The 26,392-nt window shown below is 46.6% G+C and overlaps 1 protein-coding gene across 1 annotated transcript in view; it reads left to right on the top strand.

Moving 5' to 3' along the window:
* LOC119441292 (dual oxidase maturation factor 2) overlaps positions 1-26,392 on the top strand; it is a 509,715-nt gene that overhangs the window by 235,718 nt on the left and 247,605 nt on the right. The window contains exons 3-4 of the mRNA XM_037705914.2: positions 3,512-3,646; positions 24,120-24,182. Of these exons, the coding sequence (XP_037561842.1) occupies positions 3,512-3,646; positions 24,120-24,182 (198 nt within the window). The remainder of the gene's footprint in view (positions 1-3,511; positions 3,647-24,119; positions 24,183-26,392) is intronic.

Raw genomic sequence — 26,392 nt, 5'->3', positions numbered from 1 at the left:
ACCGCAAGACACGAGACCACCGGTTACTCACCGTTCTTCCTCCTTTATGCTCGTCCGCCTCGTTACACACTCGACACCATGTTTCCCTACTTCGCTCATGACAATGACTCTATTACCAAGGTCCTCTGTCGAGCAGAAGAGGCGCGACGCATTGCTCGGCTACGCACCTTGGCCTCGCAGGACCGGTCAAAGGTCCGCTACGATGGTCGGCGCCTACATGTATATTTCGATCCTGGCGACCTTGTGTGGCTCTGGACGCCTTTACGGAAGCGTGGCTTGTACCAGAAGTTCTTGGCCCACTATGTTGGGCCCTACGTTATACTTGAACGCGTCAGCGAGGTCAACTATCGAATCGCACGCCTCACGAGCACTGGACGACACTCGGCCAAAACCGAAGTCACTCACGTTGCCCGCCTGAAGCCTTGCAATTCACGAACGACTGACTGATTTGCCCGGCGGGCTTCGTCTGCCAACGGGGAAATGTCACGAGCTCTCATAACAGAGGGCAGAAACAGCGCGAATGACCACGGGGACTGTCGGTGAAGAAAGAAGACGATGTTCGGCTGGTTGCTTTTGTGCCGGGCTTGCAACACGCCAACCGTTCCTTTTCATCTGCCCTGCAGATTTCAATAAACGCTTCTCGGCGTAACAATATATATATATATATATATATATATATATATATATATATTGTAGCGAAGACAAATGTCGTAGCTCTGACAAAGTTCAGCAACCTCGACCATGGTCCGCAGGCTTTTGGAGAGGAGCATTTGGGATGCGTCGTCTTCGATTCCCTTCATCACGTGACGGATCTTGTCAGACTCAGTCATCGATGGATCGAGGCGCTTGCAAAAGTCCACAACATCTTCTATGTACTTGGTGAAGTTTTCACCGGGTTGCTGGAAACGGCTGCGCAAGCGCTCTTCGGCACGGAGCTTCCGCACCGCAGGGCGACCGAACATTTGCGTAATGCGCGCCTTGAAATCTGACCAGGTGCGAAGGTCGGATTCGTGGTTGTGGTACCACACGCTAGCGACACCTGTCAGATAGAAGTTGGCGTAGCTGAGCTTCGCAGCATCGTCCCATTTATTGTGGGCACTCACCCGCTCGTAGATCCAGAGCCAATCTTCGACGTCGTATTTGTCGCAGCCGCTGAAGATAGGAGGATCGCGTTGACGCATTGAGCCAGGACAAATCAATGTTGGCGATGCCGGAGGTGTTGTTTGGCTGGCGTCGTCAGGCATGATGGCCTGCAGTGTCCGACTGCGTAGTTCCAGGGTTGGGGAAGTAGAACCCAGCACCTCCACCAAATATGTAATGCGGTTTATTGACGACTCAGAAACGCGACCGTCTCAGGCGAGCGTCGAACACCGAGAGCGCGAGTCTTCTTCGCTACAATATATATATATATATATATATATATATATATATATATATATAGAGAGAGAGAGAGAGAGAGAGAGACGCGATTCTGCTAACGTCTTTAAGTGAGAGAGTCATTTATGTATTGTTTCTAGATAGCCAATGTCGAAGAATGGCGCCGCTTTCTGCAAACAAACATAGTCAGGGTGAACGGAGTGTTGCATTGACACATAAAGCATCCAAGATAGCCATCGCGTCCAGTAATCAGTGTTGTCGGCGTCCGTAGACAGTTTTAGGATGCGACTACGCAGCTCGAAAAACTCTCTTCTACTCGCTTTCCAGAGAAACCACTGCACATTTCGACACTCCAAATGGTAGGCTTCCTATTGCGCTACCAAAAAGAAGGTCCTTGAAAAACGGTAGACAGTTCCTTTATTACTCACCATTTGATGGTAACTAAAGCTTCGCTTCACATAACTTTCAACATGTGCATTTCACATGCATAATCTTTATGTTTCTGTATTATGGGGAAAGAGGGGCAAATGCGCAGTCGTTTCAAGTTTACGTCTGCCAGGACAGTTTCATGCAGAGCTAAAGTGAACTGCACCGAAATATGAAGAAAGGAAAACAGTTGTGACATCATATATCTCATTCATGGCATTTATCCATGAAATCATGGCGCCTTTTCTCAATAACCTTGGTTTTTCTTCTCACTGTGCACCATCCTGCAAATGTCTTGCATTGAATTAACACAGCAAGCTGGGCGAGATGGTAACTGAACATGTTTCGTAGGGGTGGGCAGCGCTACCCGGACGAAGGACTGAGGAAGAGATGATACGAGCGCTGACTGACAACTGATTTATTATTTTCGAACAAGTGAATATATATACACAGAATATGAACATGTGACGCGTACAAGTGGTGACAGGTTCCCAGCCTATCTTACCATCCAAAAATTTAGTTTATCATGCAAAGAGATAGAGGTCTGACTGACACATGCGCCTGAGTTGTAGTAGGCTTCTACAATCTCGCGGTTGATTTGGTTTCTATTTTTATACAGTATTTCAGCTTTTTCAAACACGGGTTTGCATAAGAAGTTTCTACAATGCGCGGACAGATTTGAACTGATTGAATTTCTGATAGCGGCTTGGTGCTCGCTGAGGCGAATGTTGATGCAGCGCCCCGTCTACTCATAATATTTTTTGCCGCATGAAAGTGGAATGACGTATATAACTCCCACTGCACATGCCATGGGCTGTTCTGTGTGCTTGATACGGCAAATGGCCTTGTACTCCTGCTTAGCTCTATTAAAACTTGGGCAAGTATTGTTTAACGAGTTCTTAGCAGAAAAAAACAACTTGAACGCCTTATTTCATGGCTGCCTTTTTTAACTAATGCCCCATCTGATGTACATAAGGAATGACTGCAAACTTCCTTCCGGTTTCGATCAGCTGCGATCAGGGGAACCACCCCAGCAGCTGATCGAAACCGAAAGGAAGTTCAAATCTGGCCGCGCATTTTAAAATTGCCCATGCAAACCCGTGTTTGAAAAAGCTGAAATACTGTATAAAAAGAGAAACCAAATCAACCGCGAGATTGTAGAAGCCTACTACATGCATGTAAACTCAGGCGCATGCGTCAGGCAGACCTCTATCTCTTTGCATGATAAAAAACTAAATTTTTGGATGGTAAGATAAGCCGAGAACCTGTCACCGCTTGTACGCGTCACATTTTCACATTTTGGGTATATATATTCACTTGTTCTAAAATAACAAATCAGCGCTGGTATCGCCTCTTCCTCTGGCCTTCGTCCGGGTAGCGCTGCCCACCCCTAAGAAACATGTCTTACTATTTGAAGGATTAGCGGTGGAATGCTGAATAGAGCAGCCTCGTTTTCTTACAAGGACTAGTAGAAGCCGTCACTGGAGAAACTCGGAACACCGCATTTTCCCGCACCATTCTTATGGTAATATTTAAAGCTACACATTTTCTAGATACTCCCTGTGGATGTTTGACCAACTCCGCCAAATGTCGCCGTGCAAGCACTGCACAGAACTGACTCGCGCACGCAACTTCATTTACTTTAGACGCGTGCTCATCCATGAAGGTTGACGAATCCAACCACTGACAGCTCGCCATCTTTTTTCAGCCTGCATCTACGGCAGTGACTGGCACGTGGCCAGTGCCGTGGTGTCTAGTCCATACCGTGCCTTCTCGGCTGACCGCATTTCCGCCCGGGTCGGCATCCACATAGGACTCAACAGCGTCAACATCACTCTTCGCGGTGAGTTTAAACTACCTGCTAGAACCTGAAATTGATATTGCATCTATGAACAGGAAAGCAGTGAGACAGCTTTTCGTGTCTCTTCAGTAGTGTATCATCATCATCAGCAGCCTATATTTATGTCTACTGCAGGACGAAGGCCTCTCCCTGTGATCTCCAATTACCCCTGTCTTGCGCTAGCTGATTCCAACTTGCGCCTGCAAATTTCCTTACTTCATCACCCCACCTGGTTTTCGGCCGTCCTCGACTGGGCTTCCCTTCTCTCGGTATCCATTCTGTAACTCTAATGGTCCACCTGTTATCCATCCTACGCATTACATGGCCTCCCCAGCTCCATTTTTTCCTCTTAATGTCAACTAGAATATCGGATATCCCCGTTTTCTCTCTGCTCCACACCGCTCTCTTCCTGTCTCTTAACGTTAGGCCTAATATTTTTCGTTCCATCGCTCTTTGTGCGGTCCTTAACTTGTTCTCGAGCTTCTTTATTAATCTCCAAGTTTCTGCCCCATATGTTAGCACCGGTAGAATGCAATGATTGCAGACATTTCTTTTCAACGACAGTGGAAAGCTCCCAGTCAGGATTTGGCAATGCCTGCCGTATGCACATCAACAAAATGTTATTCTTCTGTAAATTTCTTACTCATGATAAGGGTTCCCTGTGAGAAATTGACCTAGATAAACGTACTCCTTTACAGACTCTAGAGGCTGACTGGCAATCCTGAATTCTTCTTCCCGTGCCGGGCTATTGAAAATTATGTTTCTCTTCTGCATATTCATGTTCAATCACACTTTTACAGTTTATCGATTAACGTTCTCGATCATTCGCTGTAATTCGTCGCCATTTTTGCTGAATAGGACAATGTCATCTGCAAACCGAAGGTTGCTGATATATTCGCCGTTGATCCTCACTCCTAAGCCTTCCCCGTCTAAGAGATTGAATAGTTCTAAGCATACAGCGAATAGCATTGGAGAGATTGTGGCTCCTTGCCCTTTCTTGATAGGCAATTTTTTTACTTTTCTTGTGGAGAACCAAAGTAGCTGTGGAATCCTTGTAGATTAAAAAAAATTAAATTATGGGGTTTTACGTGCCAAAACCAATCCTTGTAGATATTTGCCAGTATATTCACGTATGCCTCCTGTACTCCTTGATTACGCAATGCCTCTATGACTGTTACTATCTATACTGAATCAAATGCCTTTTCATAATCTATGAAAGTCATACAGATAGGTTGATTGTACTCCGCAGATTTCTCGATTACCTGATTTATGACATGGATAAGATCCATCGTAGAATATCCCTTCCTGAAGCCAGCCTGTTCTCTTGGTTGGCTGAAGTCAAGTGTTGCCTGGATTCCATTGGAAATTATCTTGGTGAATATTTTATGCAATACTGAAATCAAGCTAATGTATCTTCAATTCTTTAACGTATCCCTTCTTGTGAATTAGTATAATGTTGGCGTTCTTCCAGCTCTCTGGTACACTTGAAGTCGTGAGGCATGGCGTATAAAGGGCCGCAAGCATTTCAAGCGTATCTCCTCCATCTTTGATTGAATCGACTGTTATTCCATCTTCTCCAGCAGCTTATCCCCAGGTCATGTCTTGCAAGGCTCTTCTAAGTTCATCGCTAGTTATAGAAGGAGCCTCTATATCCTGTTCATCACTACTTCGAATGAGAGTAGCTTGGCTGTTCTGGGCACTGTACAGGTCAGTATAGAATTCTTCTGCTGTTTTTGCTATGTCATCGAAATTGCTGATGATATTACCCTGCTTATCTTTCAGGGCATACATATTGCCTTGTCCTATGCCAAGTTTTCTTTCTACTGAGGGGGTATAACTCAATGGTAGAGCATTCGACTGCAGTAGTGTATACCAGTGAACAATTGTACTTGGCTTTTTATTTTGATGTGCTTTTATGGCGTTTTTTCTGTGTATTGTGATTAAGCATACTCAGTGTTTCTTTATGTCAAAAATAACATGTAATGTTATGCTGTCTGCCTTGCAAGGGGGGGCCCGAATTACCATCAAGTGAATAAAGATTCACTTTTTTTTTCAGGCCTCCTCCATTTTCTGATGTGAAAATGGAATAAAAATTGAATTGAAAAAATCCGCCTCCATTCCACCCTGTGAAAGTGGATGTATAGCGTGCGCGGAAGTGCTGCGTCACTCTTCTAAGTCCAAGCGCAAGTGCATTATTGAACTAATTGTATTTGTCAAAATAAAATATGCTAAAAAATTTGTAATGTACGACCTACACACAACCTGCAGTCATGATCGCGCTTCGAATATATGAGAAAACATAATTCTATTACGCGGAAACTCAAGCAGAATGCCTTCCAGCTGCCGCTTGTTTCCGGGTGAGCCCGCCATGAAAAATCCTGACCAACTACAGGCTAACAGTTGAAGAGACGAGTAATTACGTGGTGCCAATTCAACAGCAAGTCATACATATAGTCAAGCAACCTCGGCCTATACATAAACGATCAAGGAAAGATTCACTCAAGCACCCACCAAGCAAATGTGAAAATAAAGGGGAAGTGGAATTGCAACAAAAATGAAACACAGAGCACTGTGGTGCCACAATAAGTATGAGGTGGTGCGTGGAATCTGGAAACGAGTAATGGTGCCCGCGCTAGCGTTCGCAAATACCATTTTAAAATCGGATAACCGGTCGATGTTGGAGGTTAACCAAAGATTAGTAGGCCAGTTGGCTTTGGAAGCCCATGGTAAAACCACATATTATGCAGTGCAGGGTGATATGGTTTGGCCTCTTTTGAAGTCAGAGAAGCGCAGAGCAAAATTATTTTTGAAGGAAGACCCAGAAACAGGGACGAAATTAAATGGGTGGCTAAAGTGTGCAAGTATCTGTACCTGAAAAGCGTGGACAGAGAATGGAGGACGAGGTCAGAAAAGTTGGCAACCAAGTACAGGGTAATTGAAAGTGTAAATAGAAAACCAGGAGTCATCAGAAATAAAGTCAGCGAAACAGAGACAGTGAATTAGATGCAACGAAAGGGGGGGGGGGGGGGGGGAATGTCGGCAGATCCCACGCCCTGTGGAAATCGATGTTATGCGAGGCAGTGTGCGGGTAGCCTACCAAGTTAAAGAAACGACCATAAGAGCACCAGTAGGCGGCTGTTTGATGACCTACATTCATTCATTCATTCATTTTATTTCGGCATTATGGTATATTATAGCATGTACAAAATGCTGGGGGCACAGACTAAAACCCAAAAAAAGGCTTGACGAGGTCTGTACCCGATAATTGCACTTTGACAGGGGCAACAAAAAATCTTCCTATGCGACAAGCTTACAATGCCAAAACTATACATCTGAAAAATAAAACTAACAGTGTTGAAATTAACATTAAAAAACCAATATTTACTTTTCTGCACGACATCAAAATTTATCAAAACTTGACACGACACGACATGGAAAACTTAACATGACACGCCTGTCATGACATTCACGTCATGAGTTCCTCAGGAGTCCCTTTAGCTAGGCCTAAGAGACCTTAAGGCGAAAGACTTAGTCATGCTTATGACTATGACTTCGACCATCAACCTTTAGCCTTTTTCTTCGCTTAGTACCCACTTCGGGACCCATTTCAATGGTTTTAAATGCGAAGCATTTCTTGGCGAACATTTACCACTTTGCTAGTATCAATCAATCTATCAATCAATCTATCTATCTATCTATCTATCTATCTATCTATCTAGCCGCCTACGTCTTGGTGATCTGATGGTCGTTTCGTTAACTTGGTATTTACCAAAATTGGCATAGTATGACAACAGTGTATGACGAACATAAATGATAGGTCATGACATGTTTGTTATGTAGGTCGTGAAACAGCTGCCTATGTCTTGGTGCTCTCATGGTCGTTTCGTTATCTTGGTAGGTACCAAAATTAGCGTAGTATGATAAGAGTGCATGAAAACATAAATAATAGGTCATGACATGTCATGACGTGCGTGTCATGTAGGTCATGAAACAGCCGCCTAAAATGACAATGACCCCGCGAAAAAACACGAACATTCAAAAACCACTGAAATGGGTTCTGACGTGGGTTCTGACGAGGGTACTAAGTGAAGGAAACACTGAAGGATGATCATTTTTGTTCGTCATACACTCTTGTTATAGTATGCCAATTTTGGTAAATACCAAGTTTACGAAACGACCATGAGTGCACCAAGACGTAGGCGGCTAGATAGATAGATAGATAGATAGATAGATAGATAGATAGATAGATAGATAGATATTGTCAAAGTGGCAAATGTTCATCAAGAAATGCTCCGTATTTAAAAAGACCACCGATATTTACAATAATTTGAAGAAATTGCAATGAAAACTCTGTACGACACCACGAAAGAAAATGCCTTGCTATTTGAGGCTCGAGGTGGTTGCCTAAGGACAAAAACATACCGGTGGAAATATTCGGAACTAGGTGAGGGATGCGTATGCTGCAGCAAAAATCCGGAGACCACTCAGCACATCCTATTGGAATGCGAACGGATTCACCCAGTGACACCTGTAGGTAACGTACAGCTTCCTGAAGCACTTGGATTTAAAGTGGACGGAAGCATCAGCCGGTCAGCAGTCGAGATAAGAAAGATACATTTACGAGTAGTGGTGGAAAAAAAAGCAGGGAAGAGATTGATGCGACCGGATCTGTTACATGCATAGGTTGTGGTACAAGCCAGACAGAGAAGTTTTGAGGAAGAGAGAAAATATTACAGACATGTATGCAAAAATGCTAGAATAAAAAGCATGTATAGCATACGTTATTAACTCAAGCGGGCTAGGTGACTATTTGTCACCGCCCCATTTCAAAGGGGATGCCGCCAAATCATCATCATAATTCTTAATATAATAACATCAGAAACATAATAGCCGCATCAGTTAAAGGCAATGCCGAGGTGGACTCTGTGATAAAAAAGAGCATGAACAAGAACCAGGCGGAAAAAGAGCTCTTGCTGAGAAATTTCGACGATAAAATTCCTAAGCGTACAGCCGCATGGTTTAACGAGCTTCCCGTCTAGCTGATAAAAGAACTAAGACCAAAAAGTAAAGGAGCTCGATTGGACACACCAGAGAAAAAAAAAGTTGCAGTGGCTTAGCTCGGCTATGCCAGGATATACGTAGCGTTAGCAAAGGTTCAGCTGATTATTCTTAGCTTTCCTGGTTGTCTAGATTAGAGCACTGCACGGGCTCGGGCTTACCCGAAAGCCCGGGCCCGGCCCGGCCCGTGGGCCGGGCCGGGCCGGGTAGAGCAGTTTTTTCACGGGCTCGGGCCGGGCTCGGGCACGGCGTGTGCTTTTTCACCCGGGCCCGGGCCGGGCTCGGGTTTTTTGACGCGGGCCTGGGCCGGGCTCGGGCTTTCTGCGAGTTATTCTCGGGCTTCTCAACTCTGAAAAACATGTATTTTTCGCTCTCGGGCCGCGTTCGGGCTGGTTTCGAGCCGGGCTCGGGCCGGGCTCGGGCTTAAGGTAAAGGGTTGGCGGGCCGGGCCGGGCGGGTAACGTAGATTATTTCCGGGCCCGGGTCTCGCCATAAAAATTTTGATCGGGCTCGGGCGGGCCGCTCAATGTAAAAACGGGCCCGGGCCGGGCTCGGGCCGCAAAAATCGGCCCGTGCAGTGCTGTAGTCTAGATTGCCAAGGATTAGCTTGATTGTCATGCTTACTGCTGCTCCAATGACACACACGCGGTATACGTATTATGTGGCACATGTATTCATTCCTCCTACGCTCAACCGCTAATTGTCAGGCAACTACTTCGGGATCCGAAGAGTCAAGCTTCTCCAGGAGAGCAGCATTTGCGCTCTCCTTCTCCATGGCTATACCACACTGGCAAACGCCAGTCAGAAGCGCAGCGGCTCCAGCGCAGTGTCAGACGGCGACTGCACAGCGAGCGCGTGCCGGCGCCAGTGCGTCTACCACGGCTACGACGTCACTCCTCTGGAATGCGCAGACCGGCGCCGGTGATCCGCGCGCGGCGGCGGCGGAGTGCGCGAGAGGTGCCGGCTCCGGTGGCTCCGGTGCGCAAGCCGTGTGACATCACTGATCCTTGCGCATGCGCAGCACGGCTCTTGATGTGCCGCGCGAAACGGGCTTGGCTAGGCCAGTGTAGCTAACGCTACAAAAAACGTTTACAAGATGGACGGACACCAGACAGTTGAAGACAACGTAGATTGCATACAATTCACTCGTATAGCCAGTTGGCCGAAAGGAAACAGGCTGTATGTGTATTTCACCTAAGAGGTGGAAACGAAATCAGGAGAGAAACATTTTGTAATAACTCAAAGGAAAGGTCTTTACTTTTTGAAGCCACATTTGGATGCCTTAGAACGCGTAGTTAAATAATGAGGTACAGCCGCCATGAGACATAATGCGAACGTCGAAAACAAGTTTACAGTGGTTTAACTTGGACAAATATTGTTAGTGAGGAGCAAACATTAGGTTTTCGAAAGGGATTTGCTTCAAGCTAGGATATTCAAGTCAAGCCACCCGGAAATCACAAGCACCCCTCGCTGCATAATAAAGAAGGCAGCTAAGGCATGTTCAGGCTAAGTATGATGGCTGCTGTGCACCAGGGAATAAGGGCCCATTCACACTTGCGACTAGGCGAGGTCGCGCGACCAAGTCGGTCGCAAAGCGACCAGTCGCAAGTAGACGCAAATGGTCGCTTTTCTCGATATGCCATCGTTTCGGGCCAGTCGCTCACTGCTCGAATTTTCAGTCGCGCGACCGCAGTCGCAGAACAGCTGAACCAATCAGATGCGAAGGAAGAGGACGTCCATATACGCTGCCGCTTATTTTACGCGGCGATGACATTTCAAGCAGACGTGAATGGCATATCGTAATACATTTTGGTTTAGCGACTCGTCGGTCGCATTTGTGTGTGAACATCGTTCGTCTTGAGTAGTTTTATGGTCGCCAGTCGCAATTGGTCGCGCGACCTCGCCTAGTCGCAAGTGTGAATGGGCCCTAAGAAGCACGTACGTGCTTTGGTAAAGCGAGAGAAACGATGCGACATGCTTTATTAGAGTGAGTGAGTAAAAACTTTATTGAAAATAAATAAAACAAGGCACGCTGGTTGGGGCCCCTATTCCAGGGCTCCACTGGCACGAGCGGCTCGCTGGGCTTGGTCCAGAAGAGTCAATTGGCTCTCCCGGCCCTCGTTCGCAAGCCAGGCCTTCCCACTGCCTATTCCTCATGAGGTTTGAGTACTATTGGGTTGTCTATTTGCGGAGGCCTCGTGGGACACTCCCATGTGATGTGTTTTAGTGTGGGTATGACTGTATGATGGCCTTCATAGATTATGAAAAGGCATTTGATTCAGTAGAGATACAAGCAGTCATAGAGGCATTGCGTAATCAAGCAGTACAGGAGATATACGTGAATATCTTAGCAAACATCTACAAGGATTCCACAGCTACCTTGGTTCTCCACAATAAAAGTAGAAAGTTACCTATCAAGAAAGGGGTCAGGCAAGGAGACACAATCTCTCCAATGCTATTAACTGCATGCTTAGAAGAAGTATTCAAGCTCTTAGACGGGGAAGGCTTAATAGTGCGGATGAACGGCGAATGTCTCGGCAACCTTCGGTTTTCAGATGACATTGTCCTATTCAGCAACAATGGGGACGAATTACAACAAATGATTGAGGACCTTAATCGAGAAAGTGTAAGAATTGGGTTGAAGATGAATATGCAGAAGACAAAGATAATGTTCAATAGACTGGCAAGGGAACAAGAATTCAGGATCGCCAGTCAGCCTCTAGAGTCTGTAAAGGAGTATGTTTATCTAGGTCAGTTACTCACAGGGGACCCTGATCACGAGAAAGAAATTTACAGAAGAATAAAATTGGGTTGGAGTGCATACGGCAGGCATTTCCAAATCCTGACTGCGAGCTTACCACTGTCGTTGAAAAGAAAAGTGTACAATCATTGCATTCTACTGGTGCTAACATATGGGGCAGAAACTTGGAGATTAATAAAGAAGCTCGAGAACAAGTTAAGGACCGCACAAAGAGCGATGGAACGAAAAATCTTAGGAGTAACGTTAAGAGACAGGAAGAGAGCGGTGTGGATCACAGAACAAACGGGGATAGACGATATTCTAGTTGACATTAAGCGGAAGAAATGGAGCTGGGCAGGCCATGTAATGCGTAGGATGGATAGCCGGTGGACCATTATGGTTACAGAACGGATACCAAGAGAAGGGAAGCGCAGTCGAGGACGGCAGAAAAACAGGTGGGATGACGAAGTTAGGAAATTCGCAGGCGCAAGTTGGAATACGCTAGCGCAAGACAGGGGTAATTAGAGATCGCAGGGAGAGGCCTTCATCCTGCATTGGACATAAAACATAGGCTGCTGCTGCTGCTGCTGCTGCTGATGATGATGACTGTGCACCACGGGCACTCGTCAATGAACCTTGTGGGGTGTATTCTGTTTAGGTGATGCAGGTTGGGGTATGTATTGGGTATGTTTTATTAGAATGTAAAGATATCTACCCGATTTTCGGTTTAGGCGCTGCTGGCCTCCTTATAGCCCTCGGGTTCAGGGATAGCAGGAAGAAAGCAAACGTGTCCGCATAGGGTAGGCATGCTACGCTGCCTACCATATCGACACACGGTGAAGGTAAGCACCGCGTGCCATCAAATGCGGCATCGAACCGACGTTTGCCCGCGCCCGGACAAACCCACCTGCGAAAGATGCGGTGCAGCAGAGCCTAGTGACTGACACGACTGCAAACTGAAATGTTTGTTGTGCGACGGCGATCACGTGACGGCGTCGAAAGAATGCCCCAGAGACTGTTACCAGCGCCACGCACGTCGCACAGGCCACGCAAGGAACAGGCACACAAAGACAACGCCAAGACGTAACAACCGAGCAAGGGTCGCAGACAGCGATCCCGATCTCGGTCCAGGTCCAGACCCAAGACGGCATCGCAACAACGAGGCGGCAGCAGATCCAGGTGCGAGAGCAGAACGAGGTCCAAGTCCAGAAGCAGGCCCTGCACTAGATCGAAAACCCTGAGTCACGTGACCTCAAAGGAACAGCAGGTGAGCTGGGGAGAACGCTGCCTCCCGAAGTCACAGAGACAAAATGACAAAACCAAACCACAGATACAAATATCACGAGACGCAGAGACAAACACGAACAACACTGTACAGGCGCTTGCGGCCCTAATGCAGAAACTGCGCGTAAAGATAGCCGAATTGCGCGCACAGCTAAAGGAGGAACGAAGCCGAAACAAGCCACCAGCGCAAAAAAGTTGGCCCGAACGAACCCCGAACACCGCCACCGCCGCCGCCGCCGCGTGCGTCCACTGCCTCGGTAGTGCAGGAGACCGTCGAGGAAATGAACACCGAGGCGCCGCCCGAGCCGAATCCGACAGCCCAACCGATCGATGCGCGAGTAACAGCCTCCGAAAAAGGTATTTAGGAAAACAGGAAAGCCATCCAAGAGATACATATCCAAATGGAGAAGTGCTTCGACGCGATCCGACAGATGATAACGCAACTGCACGAGGTTTTCACCCCTCTGGTAAACGATCAACGCCACAAGAAGCCGCGAGTCTATCCTCACAGAGAGGCAGCCCTCCAGCAAATGCTACAAGAGGATCAAAATGGCCAGAAAACCGAATGATCAAAATGTAGGCATCACCGTTTGGCAGTGGAATTGTCGTGGCTTCATTCGCAAGAGGGCGACGCTGCTGCAGTACATTGCCAAACAAGACACATCACCTGATATAATAGCCTTGCAGGAAACAGGGAAATCACCAAGAAACACCGGGTATCACACATGCGACAACAGAAGCACGTGCGGCCACACTCACGAGCAAACACCTCACTGCAATAGACCACACTTATGCGGACACAGGAATCGATCACGTTTTCGCGGAAATATATTGCCGCAGCGCCGGGGAAACACTGAGTATTTTTATACTTAATATATAAAGTTCGCCGAAGGAAACGCTGGGACCCCTAGACAACTTGGTCCAGCAAAACGGCTTCCTCATATTACGTGACCTCAACGCGGCGAAAGAGGCGTGGGGGTACGTCAGACATACCAAAAAGGGAACAATCTTGTAGAACGTCATGCAACACCACCGACTTAAGATAGTGACAGATCCGACATATCCAACGAGAGTAGGCAACAGCAAGACCCGCAACACCTGTCCCGGTCTTGTGCTCGCTTCAAAACTTCGGAACGTCGAGTGGGAAAACACTAACGAGACGCTACGGAGCGACCACTTGATCCTCGACATCTCGGTAGGCTCCACCAAAATCACGGACTGGGCAAAGTTCCGGAGCGATAGAGAAACTCAAGAAGCCCAAGCGATAACTGATCTCAAGGGCTGAGTTAGAGAACTGCAGGAATCGGTAGCCGAACACTCCAAGGAGGTTGCACTCACCACGAACAATCCGGCAGTGGATCCGCGTCTCTTACACATGGGGGAAGCGCGCCACAGTCTGCTTAGAAGATGGCGAAGGCAGCTGCACAACCGTAAGCTAAAAATACGCATCGCGAAACTAACGGACGAGGCAGAGCGCTACGCAGACCAACTTCCAAGACAAAACTGGGACCAGTTCTGTAACTCGTTCCAAGGAACGCTGGGCACTGCGAAGACGTGGGCCGTACTTAGATATCTCCTAGATCCGACCCAGAGCAAGAGAGAAAGCAAACACATGATGAGCCAAGTACTGCGCAACTTCGGAGGCACAGATGGTCAGCTGTTCTGTGCCTTACAAAGTAGATACATTGGCCAGCCGATACTCGGTGCAAAGCCAGCGGCTAACTACGCCGGACTGGAAAACAGCGAGCTCAACCGGGAAATAATGCGTTCCGTGCTGACAGGAGCGATCGCAAGACTCACTAGAAGCACCACTCCTGGCAAGGACGGAATCACCAGCAAGGTGCTACGTAACCTGGACTATTCAACCGTGCAGGCAATACTGGATCTCTTAAATGCGCACTGGAGCAGCGGGACTTTACCCCCGCAATCCAAGCATGCGGAGATTACGCTGATACTAAAGCCAGGAAAAACGCCCTGCCTGGAGAAAATAAGACCCATTTCGCTTACGTCTTGCCTCGGTAATTTGATGGAACGTGTTATCTTAGACAGGCTACAGACGTATCTCGAAGAACGTCAACTGATGCCGAACACGATGTTTGGTTTTCGGCCCAACTTGTCAACGCAAGACGTGCTTCTGCAGCTCAAAGAGGAAGTACTGACTGCAGCAACGCCGTGCTGCCCAAAAGCAATTCTCGCACTAGACCTAAAGGGAGCCTTTGACAAAGTGGGGCACGAAGCCATAATAGCCAATCTCAGTGACACGAATTGCGGCCGATGAACGTACAACTACGTGAGGGCTTTTCTCACAGATCGCACAGCCACAATAGGGCAGGGAAATGTGACGTCACAGCGAATCGACACACCTAACGGAGGAACGCCCAAGGAGCAGTGCTGTCGCCGACAGTTTTCAATGTGGCCATGATGAAAATCCCAGCCCAACTCGAGAAAATACCGGGGATCAGGCATGCCTTGCACGCAGACATCACGATATGGACGGTTGGAGGGTCCATAGGAAAACAACGAGAGGCATTACAGGAGGCAGTAGACGCCGTAGCAAGCTACGCGGAGACATGCAGACTGCAATGCGTGCCGGAGAAGTCGGAGCTCCTCATAATCGAGAAGTGCTCACGAGGACGATCAACAGCCCTGGCACCAACCATCCACCTGCGAATAGGTCCTAGAGAAATTACCAAGGTAGACAGACTTCGTATCCTCGGCTTACACACACAAAAGGACGGGGGCGGAAAATACGCCTTGCTGAAGCTACAACACACGACCACGCAGATCTTGCGTATGATTCAACGAATTACTAGCCGGAAGAGGGGACTCAAAGAACAGGACCTTATCCGACTAGTGCAGGCTCTGATTGTGAGCCGCACTGCATACTCGGCACCATATTTATATTTCAGTAACGCGGAAGTGGAGGTACTCGGCCGGCTGGTACGCAAGGCGTATAAGCAAGAGCTCGCACTCCCACCCGGAACGGTTACTTTTCGCCTCGAGGAGACAGGGGTGTACAACAACCATCATAGAGGCCCACTTGGTAAGTCACAAGGAAAGACTACTACGAACAACAGCGGGACGCTGCCTCTTGGAGCGTCTTCGATATTCCGTATGGAAGACCAGCGCACTATGCACGACTCACCGATTCCCAGGAACATGGACCCAAACTTCCGCATCGGACGGAGACAAGCCCGAGCGCAGGCGCTCGCGAGAAAATATGGAAACCACCCCAATGTCTTGTACGTAGGCGCGGCCAGCAATGCAAGAACCGCATTCGTCACCAGCGTCGTCGACAATGACGGGACCGAAATAAATGCGTCGTCGGTTTCCAGAGTAAACACTGCGGAGGCAGAAGAACTAGCGATGGCTTTAGCCATCACGACGATACCGCACTGGGATTGCGTCATAGTTCTGACGGACTCTTAAACGGCATGCAGAAATTATTCCAGGCCCAAAATTTCCAGGGCTGAATGAAGCGCCCCAGCTTCCACCATACATACCAATCGTGTGCACTCCGGGGCTTGAGTCCTTACGCGGCACTCAGCAGGCACACGCCTACGCCCGAGCGCATGCGTACAGGGAGCCGCGAGATGACCGCGCCACGTAGTTCTATCCAGAGCCCATACCATTAAACTACACGCACATCCTACAACACTATCACCTTTCACAAAGAACAATACCGCCACCGCATTATGCTCTGACGCGAGAGGAAGCTATAATATGGCGAAAACAAACACACATCCGCGTTTGAGTCTTTAATACGCCATACAACCTGCGCTGTATTCTTATAAATGTCCACACTGCCATCAATTAACAACGCTTTAGAACATGGTATGGGCTTGCGCAAGCACACCACAGCGCACACCCACAACACACCCCAGCACACGGCAATGGGAGGCAGCGCTGTCCAGCTCCGACTCGACGGACCAGCTCAACCTGGTCAACCAAGCGAGAAGAGCAGCTAAGGCCGCTGGACTCCTGGACTGAGGGGACAACCCACTGCAGAGCGGATGAGCTACCTACCCTCGCGTGCTCTTTTGATTAAAGTTTATTCTCTCTCTCTCTGTCCGCATTAGTAATATTTAACACGATATTGTTAAGGGTCCCGTGTCGCACAAAATCCCTTGTCTTTGTCGGCGTTGGTGTCCCGTGAGCGAAAAATCATCCCTATAACCATGCCGGCCTCCTGCGTGGCGTATAGGCGTTACTGAGCAACTGAATTTCTGAAAGTAAAATACGTTACAAATTACAACTTACACACAACCTACTGACATGATAGCGTCGGATTGTATTTTTAATACACGAGAAAACGTAAATCTGCTACGTGGCAACTGTAATACAAACCCCTTTTCCAGCTACCATTTGAGGTCTGTCTTTGTGGGAGGGGCGCGCCCCACTCGGTTTTCAGCAACACCATCCATATGGCGCTCATCGCAGCGCATCCGCGGCAGCGCCGGATCCCGCCGTGTGGGAAAAAGGAAAAAAAAAAAAGAACCAGAAAGCTCGCCTTCGTGCATAGCGTTCGCCGCCAGCGTTTGCAGGCCAACATTACGGTTATATAAGCGGCAGTTGGCGGGAAGCGTGAGGAGGAGTCAGGGATCTTAGAATGCTATCGCGTTCCACTGTTGAAAGGCGAAGCTTAAGCGTCCTCCAAGGTTTTAAAATGCGGTTGGAAGTTTGGTGGCAGGGAGACCATAAACAACAGAGGAGTACAAAAGCAATTATCCCAATAAAGGCTCAGAAACTTTGATGCTTGGAATTTATTTTCTGGTAAGAAAATGGGGAGGGAATTTGACAAAAAAGAAAAATTGGGGTTGATGGCACCAGCCACCTCCCCGTTTAAAAGGATTCATTCAATTATCGTCGCTTCAGTAAAAATACCCGTTGAGAGTTTGCGCTCGTATCGACCATTCATTCTCCTCTCGTCTGTCTGTTTCGCACGCATGCGATAGTATGAATCGGTGCCAAGTCGCCGAGATTGGAGGTGATGGACGACGGCACGTCAGCATTTGTGAGCTCAAAAGGCCGACGTAATACAGAGTTCGTTAAACAAGAATTGCAGTAAAGTAGCCAGTTGGAATGAATGCATACTTGAAATCAGTGCGGAAAGCGACGGTAACGCAAAGAGGACACAGGATGAGCGCTCCTGTATGACAACCTAAGTTTATTGGAAGCAAAACATAACACCACCTGCGCACGCATGGCATTAGGTGGCATGATGAAATACATCGTCACTTCACTGATAGTTGCTCTGTACCCCTTTCTACTTTGGGCCATTGGCGGCGTCATCCCACTCTCGTGCGGGGAAGCATGCATTGGGCTGGTTGGCAACCGCGTGAATGAGCGTCAGCACACCAACGCATTAAATGGAAACCTGCCTTACATGTATCGGCATACTGTAAAAACATTGGCTTGAAGTCTTTTCTTAATTGAACTAAAATAATCGTAAATGGAGCAGATATCATGCTTGAAAAGCTTGCGGCCCTTTATGCGCAATGCCTCACGACTTCAAGTGTATGAGAGAGCTGGAAGAACACCAACAGTTATACTAATCCATAAGAAGAGAGACGTTAAAGAACTGAAGAATTATAGGCCCATTAGCTTGCTTATAGTATTGTATAAAATATTCACCAAGATAAGTTACAATAGAATCAGGGCAACACTTGACTTCAGCCAGCCAAGAGAACAGGCTGGCTTCAGGAAGGGATATTCTACGATGAATCACATCCATTCCATCAATAAGGTAAGCGAGAAATCTGCGGATGCAATCAGGCATCTCTATATGGCTTTCATAGATTATGAAAAGGCATTTGACTTAGTAGAGATACCAACAGACATAGAGGCATTGTGTAATCAAGGAGTACAGGAGGTATACGAGAATTCCACAGCTACCTTGGTTCTCCACAAGAAAAGTAGAAAGTTACCTATCAAGAAAGGGGTTAGGCAAGGAAACACAATCTCTCCAATGCTATTCACTGCATGCTTAGAAGTATTCAAGCTTTTAGACTGCGAAGGCTTAGGAGTGAGGATCAACGGTGAATATCTCAGCAATCTTCGGTTTGCAGATGACATTGTCATATTCAGCAACACTGGGGACGAATAACAACAAATTACTGAGGACCTTAACCGCGAAAGTATAAGAGCGGGGTTGAAGATTAATATGCAGAAGACAAAGATAATGTTCAATAGCCTGGCAAGGGAACAAGAATTCAGGATCGCCAGTCAGCCTCTAGAGTCTGTAAAGGAGTACGTTATCTAGGTCAATTACTCACAGGGAACCCTGATCATGAGAAAGAAATTTACAGAAGAATAAAATTTTGTTGAAGTGCATACGGCAGGCATTGCCAAATCCTGACGGGGAGCTTACCACTGTCGTTGAAAAGAAATGTCTACAATCATTGCATTCAAGCGGTGCTAACATATGCGGCAGAAACTTGGAGGTTAACAAAGAAGCTCGAGAACAAGTCAAGGACCGCACAAAGAGCGATGGAACGAAAAATGTTAGGCCTACGTTAAAAGACAGGAAGAGAGCGGTGTGGATCATGCAGAGTGCAAACGGGGATAACCGATATTCTAGCTGACATTAAGACGGGGAAATGGAGCTGGGCAGGCCATGTAATGCATAGGATGGATAACCTATAGATCATTAGAGTTGCAGAATGAATACCAAGAGAAGAGAAGCGCAGTCGAGGACGGCAGAAAACTAGGGGGGGGGGGGGGCGATGAAGTTTAGAAATTTGCAGGCGCAAGTTGGAATAGGGGTAATTGGAGATCGCCTTCGTCCTGCGCTGGACATAAATGTATGCTGATGATGATGAGGAATCCTAAAGCAGGACGGCAAAAACAAAAAAGCGTGAATATTGTCTTACAGAAAGCATGAATTGAGTAGAACCTCTCCCGTGTGAAAACCATGATGTGATCATGAGGCACGCTGTAGGGCTTTTGACTACCTGAGGTGCTTGCTAATGCCCACCCATTGCACGGTCGTTTTTACATTTCGCTCCCATCTGCATGCGGTTGCTGTTGCCAGTATTTGATCTCACGACCTCGCGCTTAGAAGCGCGACACGATATCATATAAACCACCACGGTCGGTACAAGGGCAGCATGCTTATTGTGTTACCGAACCATCTATCTTTAAATTCAGAATCGTCATCCCATGTCGTCTTACCACCGTCTTCGTTCCATCGACGCCATTCCTTTATTATTTCATTGTAATCATGCTGCCGTCATTCAATCGTGATTACGCCGCTGTTGTCATGCGATCGTCGCCATCGTCATACATTCGTCGTCATGCATTTGTTGTCATACGGTCCTCGTGATTCATAGCGTAATTCCAGCTTCGTCATCCGATTCTCGTCATACCGTCGTCGTCATTTTTAGTGGTTATACAGTCGTCACGTCGTGAGACGTCACGGTGCCGTATTTATACTCTCGTCATTATTTCCGAATCGTAATCCCATCGTCGTCATGCGGCATGGCCGACCCTGGCGAGCGAGTGTCATAGGAAAGTGTCCGGATTCAGTGTATGTCGCATGTGGTCCAAGCAATGGAAATATCATCGATTCTAAATTAAGCAATACAGTGTGTCTTTGCATTGCTTGAATGGTAATCGCATTAACGTCCACAGTTATCCTGGGATGAATTCGGCCGCATTTTTGTTCCACTACCAGTATTTCGAAAAATACCCTGTGGAATATAGCACACATCTACTCATTGATCTGGGGTCCTCTCAGAGGTGGGTATTACACTAAATACTCTAAATATTGACTAATGGACGAAAATTCACTAATCAACTTTTTAACTAATCTTCTTTCAGCGCACATGTTTCCTTTTTAAGACTTAGAGATTGACTCCAACCAAATAAGGAAATTTACTAGCCCGACGTTTCGGAACCAATTCGGCTCCTTCTTCAGGGGGTATTCTTCAGAGGTGGCGGTGTGCCGCTTTTAAAAGGTCCGTCGTAACAAAGGAGAGGAAGGGGGAGAGAGCGTAAGGTGCGGAGACACTTGGCCGGGTACCTGTTCTAGACAGACTAAATAGGTGGTGGGGCTGGGGGGCTTCGGCGTCGCTGGTCGGCTGGGTTGACCGATGCTGGGCGCCCTTTAGTCGCGGGAATGCGTTGACGAGGGACAGGGGGAGGGGGGGGGGGAGGGGGACGAGCTGTTTTGGTGTTGCTGACCTAGAGCGGGGGTTCCTTTCTTCCCTTCGTCGCGTCTGCAAGGCCATGAACATACAAAGAAGGAAGAACGTCCTTCACGCGGTTTATATTACCCGCCGTTTTCTGAATGTGCCAAGATTCCAGTAGTAGCCCTTTTCGCCAGTTTGTCTCTGTTTGAAGGATTTGGGTTTCTTGGAAAGAAATATTGTGGTCGGCGTCTTCGGAATGTTCGGCGACGGCGCTGCGTATTCGGTTGAATGTTGTAACGTCATTTTCATGTTGTCTGGTTCTTTCTTTTAGATTTTTGGTTTCCCCGATGTACGACGCCGGACAGTCGGCACAGCTGATTTTATAGATGACGCCTTGAGCTTTTTCTTTTGGTGGACGGTCTTTTGGTTTAGGAATGAGGATATTCAAAGTGTTCATCGATTTATGCGCGACTTTGAGGCCTTCTTTTTTTCAATATTCGGGTGAGAGCTTCGCTGGTACCTTTGACGTATGGGATGGACACTCGTTTCTGTAGTCGAGGGGGAGTCAACGGTTGGAGGTCTCGTAGTTTGTTCCTTCTTTTTTGTTCTCGGGTTGTTTTTCGAATGAATTCCGTTGTATAGCCGTTCCTTTTGAGTTCGTTGAGAAACGTTCTCCTTTCTTTCTTTTGATCTGATTCCAATGTGCAATGAGTTTCGACTCTTTTCAATAAAGAATTTACGACCGATGCCTTGTGGTTTGCCGGATGGTTGGATGCGAAGTGTAGGTAGTGGCCTGTGTGGGTTGGATTTCGCTAGACTGAGAATTTTAGATTGCCATTGGTTCGTGTAACTTGTACATCTAGGAATGGTAACGATCCGTTTTGTTCGCGCTCCGACGTGAACTATATATCCGGGTCTATGGAATTTAACTGGCTCTGCAGGTTTTCGACTTGCGACTCCTTCACGATACAGAAGCAATCGTCCAGGTACCTGAGGAAAACTTTTGGCTTCGGGGAAAAGTACTCAGAGCTCTGTCTTCGATATTTTCCATAGTTATAGGTTTGCCAGGGTGACGGAAATTGAGGCCCCCATGGGAGTTCCTTTCACCTGCTTGTAGTAGCTGCCTCGGAAGGTGAAGTAGGTATTTGATAGGCATAGCTCGAGAAGGCGGCAGATCTCGTCTACACTCAAGGGGGTTCTCTCGTCGAGTGTGTCGTCGCGTTCCAGGGCATCCCTTGTTGAGGATATAGCTAACTGAATGGGTACTCTGGTGAACAAAGAGATCACATCAAAAGAGACCAGGCATTCATCATCTTCGAGGCGTACATTTGATATGAGCTTGATGAAGTTTTCGGGGTTGCGCACGTGGGATGCTGTCCTTCCGGTGAGTAGTGATATAATCTGGTGCAAGTATACGGATAGTGATCGAAGTGGGGAGCATGAAAAGTCTACGATTGGCCGTAAGGGGATTCCGGGTTTATGGAGTTTTGGCGAGCCGTAAAAGGCTGGTGCGGACCCGTTCCTGCACAATAATTTTAGATAAAGATTTCGAGAAGTTGGGTGGTTTCGGAAAATTTCGACCAGCGTCTTATTCAGTACTAATTGGGTCCTTGTGGTGGGCTCCTTTTTTAATTTTTCGTAGTCTTGGCTGTTAAGGAGGGTAGACGCCTTTTCCTGGTAGTCCTGCATATTTAACACGACGGTTGAGTTGCCCTTGTCCGCTGGTAGAATTACAATGTCCCTATCTTCCTTCAGTAATCGCAGCGCTCTTATTTCGTCAGACGACAAGTTTCTTTCTCTTCGGCGGTTGTTATTGCACCTTATTATGCCTATTGCTTTTATTCTGAGCGGTTCCCGCACTTTAGGGTCCAGCTGCTGGATGCCGCTCTCGAGGGCGGCGACAATCTTGGGTAGAGGGAGGTTATCTATGGTGACGTTGATTTATGACCTTTTGCCAGGACTGATGTCTCTTCTGTTGTGAACTTTCTCGATGATAAATTCGTTACTGTGTGCTTGTCCAATACTCCTGGTTTTTCGGTTTGCTTGATTAAAGAAGAGAGTTTTTTCTCTTCTGCGTTTCGCGGTGTTTCTTTTCCTCTGAGGGCGCAATGGTCTTCGCAAACGAATCAATTGATGAAAAAATGGGGTACCTTGTGTTCGAGCTGTCTTCTGGCGAAGAAGGCGTCGATTTCTTTCTTCCTAATCACTGTGTGGCACTCGTGTATCCGCGCTGTCACCAGTCTTTGCTGAGCCTTGTTGATGATGTCCCGGCCTTCCGCTGTGTTGATAGGTTGGCGTAGCTGGAGACGTCGTGGAACGATGTTTTGGTCTTTGCATTTCCGGGTGAAGTCTAAGTGGGTCTTGAAGGTGGAGATGCCTTTCAGGGCTTTGATATAGTTCTTTGCAAGTTGCACTGCCTCTTGTCCGAAGTCTGCACGTATATACTTAAAGCTAAACATTTCGACAGAATTACGTGTCTGGTGGGGAAAATTTATTAAGACTTAGAGATTCACTCCAACCAAATAAGGAAATTTACTAGCCCGACGTTTCGGAACCAATTCGGCTCCTTCTTCAGGGGGTATTCGTCGGAGGTGGCGGTGAGCCGAATTGGTTCCGAAACGTCGGGTTAGTAAATTTCCTTATTTGGTTGGAGTCAATCTCTCAGTCTTAATCAATTTTCTGAACAGACAGGTAATTCTGTCGAAATGTTTAGCTTCAAATTTTTCTTTTTAACTATTCTTTTTTCCGCCCATACGAATTGAAGCCAGGCATTTCCCAAGGCACATCCACTTGTAGGTGAAACTAGCACCGGTTTTGAGATCTGGGCTGTCAAACTTGTGTCAAACCCCACGTTTTTTTTTTGCAACTTCCTCCAGTTCAAAGAATAAACCGGTAAAAAAGCAGAAACGACAGTAGGCGCAGCAGAAACTTGAAATTGTGGGCTACAAGCTTCTAGTGCATGAACTGCACATAACAGAAATGCTGTGTTTACCCTAAAACATAAGCGGAGTCTTCGCACCTGTTAAAAGGCACCTTAGTTTACCTTGTATTATTCCAATGTCTTTATTTTACAACGTCGTGCCAACACAAAATTATTGCATTTCCGAATATTCATCAAACTAAACAAGTAAACACAGACTCTGTATTGTCTGTGAAAGACTAAGCAAATGTCTTTCTTTCAGAGCCTAGCCTCAGCGTAGAGGTCTTTTTTCTCTCTTTTTCTGCTGCATCTCCCTTCATTTCTTTCTCTTTTTTTTTTCAGCTATGCCGAGGTATAGCAAGAAAGAAGAGATCAACTTCAATGAAAGGTTCACGTGGCTCGGACGTAAGTTTCAACATTTAATTTCCCTCACAACGTCGGCAGTCTGCACCAGTGTTTGCGTGCTTTCAAGCGAATGCCGTTTTGCTCATCTCAGGGGTGGTAGGAAATAAGAGCGGGCTACACGGCCGCACATATTGAAGCGACTACAGTGCAGAAACAAGCGAAGGAACAGTCACAGCGTCATTAATGAATCAATCAATTTTACTGTGTTACACGTTTGTAAAGGGTGAAAGCGAAAGCCTGCCAGCTGTGGAAGAAGACGACGATGACGAACGCGGGAGCAGTGGCACGAGAGGCAGTACGGAAATGATCAGTGACATCGGAGCAGCTGTGGAAGAAGACGACGACGAGCGTTGGCACGAGCGCCTCTCTGAGGCCCCCGGTTGGATTCCTACCCAGAGCGAAATTTGCAAAGTTTTCCTTTCAAAGCCACTGATGTACTTTGTTAACAGGAACCTCCCTGAGCAATGCGACGTCAATTCAAGCAGTTTTAGACGTGTTTGCGGCGTCGTCCATTTTTCGTCACGGCACAGTTTCGCCAAGGTCACCGCCAACATAGCCAGCTAAGGCTTTCGCCTTATTAAAAGCAAGAGGAAATTACCTTTGCGCCCATCACACGAATGATGTCACGATCGGCATCTTATTTACAGACAAAACAAGCTAACTATAGGCAGCTTGAGTAGAACTTGTTGCTGGGTGAGTTGGTTGAGATCATCGTCGCGCTAACATGAAAACAGACTGAGAACGAAAAGCAGGAAGCGATAGGTCGGGCGCTTATGCAGGCAAAGAAGACATTTAGATATTTCGACACTGAACAATTTAAATAAATTCCTACTTAGTCTGTTTGAAAGCTGTACTCACTCCAATAAGTATATTTTTATCTACCTCATCTTTATTTACATTTGCAGCACTGACCCTTTCGATTACGAACAAAACAGGTGTGCATACATAACGCACTGAAAATTTGTGAAAAATATTATGTACCCAACTGCAACATACCTAATCGATATATACGCTTGTAACATTTGTAATACATAGAAAAAAAGCATATGTGATCAAGAAATTCACTTGGACCGTGGATATGTTTAACTTTTGCAGAATACAAACAGTGCATATAAATAATAATGAATAATCACATGGAATAGAAAAAATAATAAATAATTATGTGTCATAAAGAATAACAATCTTGATGGTGAGTTACTGCAAAATCATCTGATGCCCTTCGTAGGTGAGAACAACTTGCCAAGACGGAAGAAAATCTCATTTCTGATCCCTTCGCGATTTCTTCTAGTGATTGTTTCATTTCATCACTACTTAAGACTATAGAGTCAATATTAATTAGACGCAGAAGAACTTTTCTACTGAGGAGAAAACTGAACAACGCATGCTTATTTTCATTGTTAGACAAGAAATCAAAATACTTACAGTCGTATTCATCTTTGGCTTTCCACACTGTATGTTTAAAGACAGCTCGAAAAAATTTATAGTCGCTCCAATTTTCGGGACTTTGGTTATGTAATACTTTTTTAAAGCAGCTTTTCTCTTTCTGTAATCACGAGTGCATTCTTCATTCCACCAAGGGCTGTAAGAATTTCTTTTATTCAATCAAATCTCAAATTTATATTTCTTTTCGAGAACTTTCCAAAGCGGAACAGATATTCGTGGTTTTCTGCTCTGTAGGTGCATCAGACAGAGATGAAAGAACATTTTGTAAGCATTTTTTAAATGTTGTAATTATTGAAAGTTCGAACCTGGTCACTCATAAATGTTACAGGACGTGCTACTTCAAATACTACCGGAAGGTGATCACTGCTTGTCGAACACTCAATAGTCGACCAAGAAGTTACGGAGAGACTCAGGCCACAGGATGTAAGATCTATTGAAGAATAAGATCGACCTCGCACAAACGTAATAGCTCCGGAGTCTACACACGTTAGCCGATTGTCCAACGACCAGTTCCATAATCCGTTGCCGCACAAATCTATTCTTAAACCTCATGAAATATAGGGAGACTTGAAATGGCCTATGAATAGAACAGAGACCATTAGAGTTACAGAACGGATACCAAGAGAAGGGAAGGGTGGTCGAGGACGGCAAAAAACTAGGTGGAGTGATGAAGTTAAGAAATTGGCAGGCGCAAGTTGGAATCAGCGAGCGAAAGAATGAGAGACCGCAGGGAGAGGCCTGCAGTGGACATAAATATAGGCTGATGA

The sequence above is a fragment of the Dermacentor silvarum genome, chromosome 2 (assembly GCF_013339745.2).
Source record: "Dermacentor silvarum isolate Dsil-2018 chromosome 2, BIME_Dsil_1.4, whole genome shotgun sequence".
Taxonomy (NCBI): domain Eukaryota; kingdom Metazoa; phylum Arthropoda; class Arachnida; order Ixodida; family Ixodidae; genus Dermacentor; species Dermacentor silvarum.
This window is presented reverse-complemented; position numbering and strand designations above follow the sequence as displayed.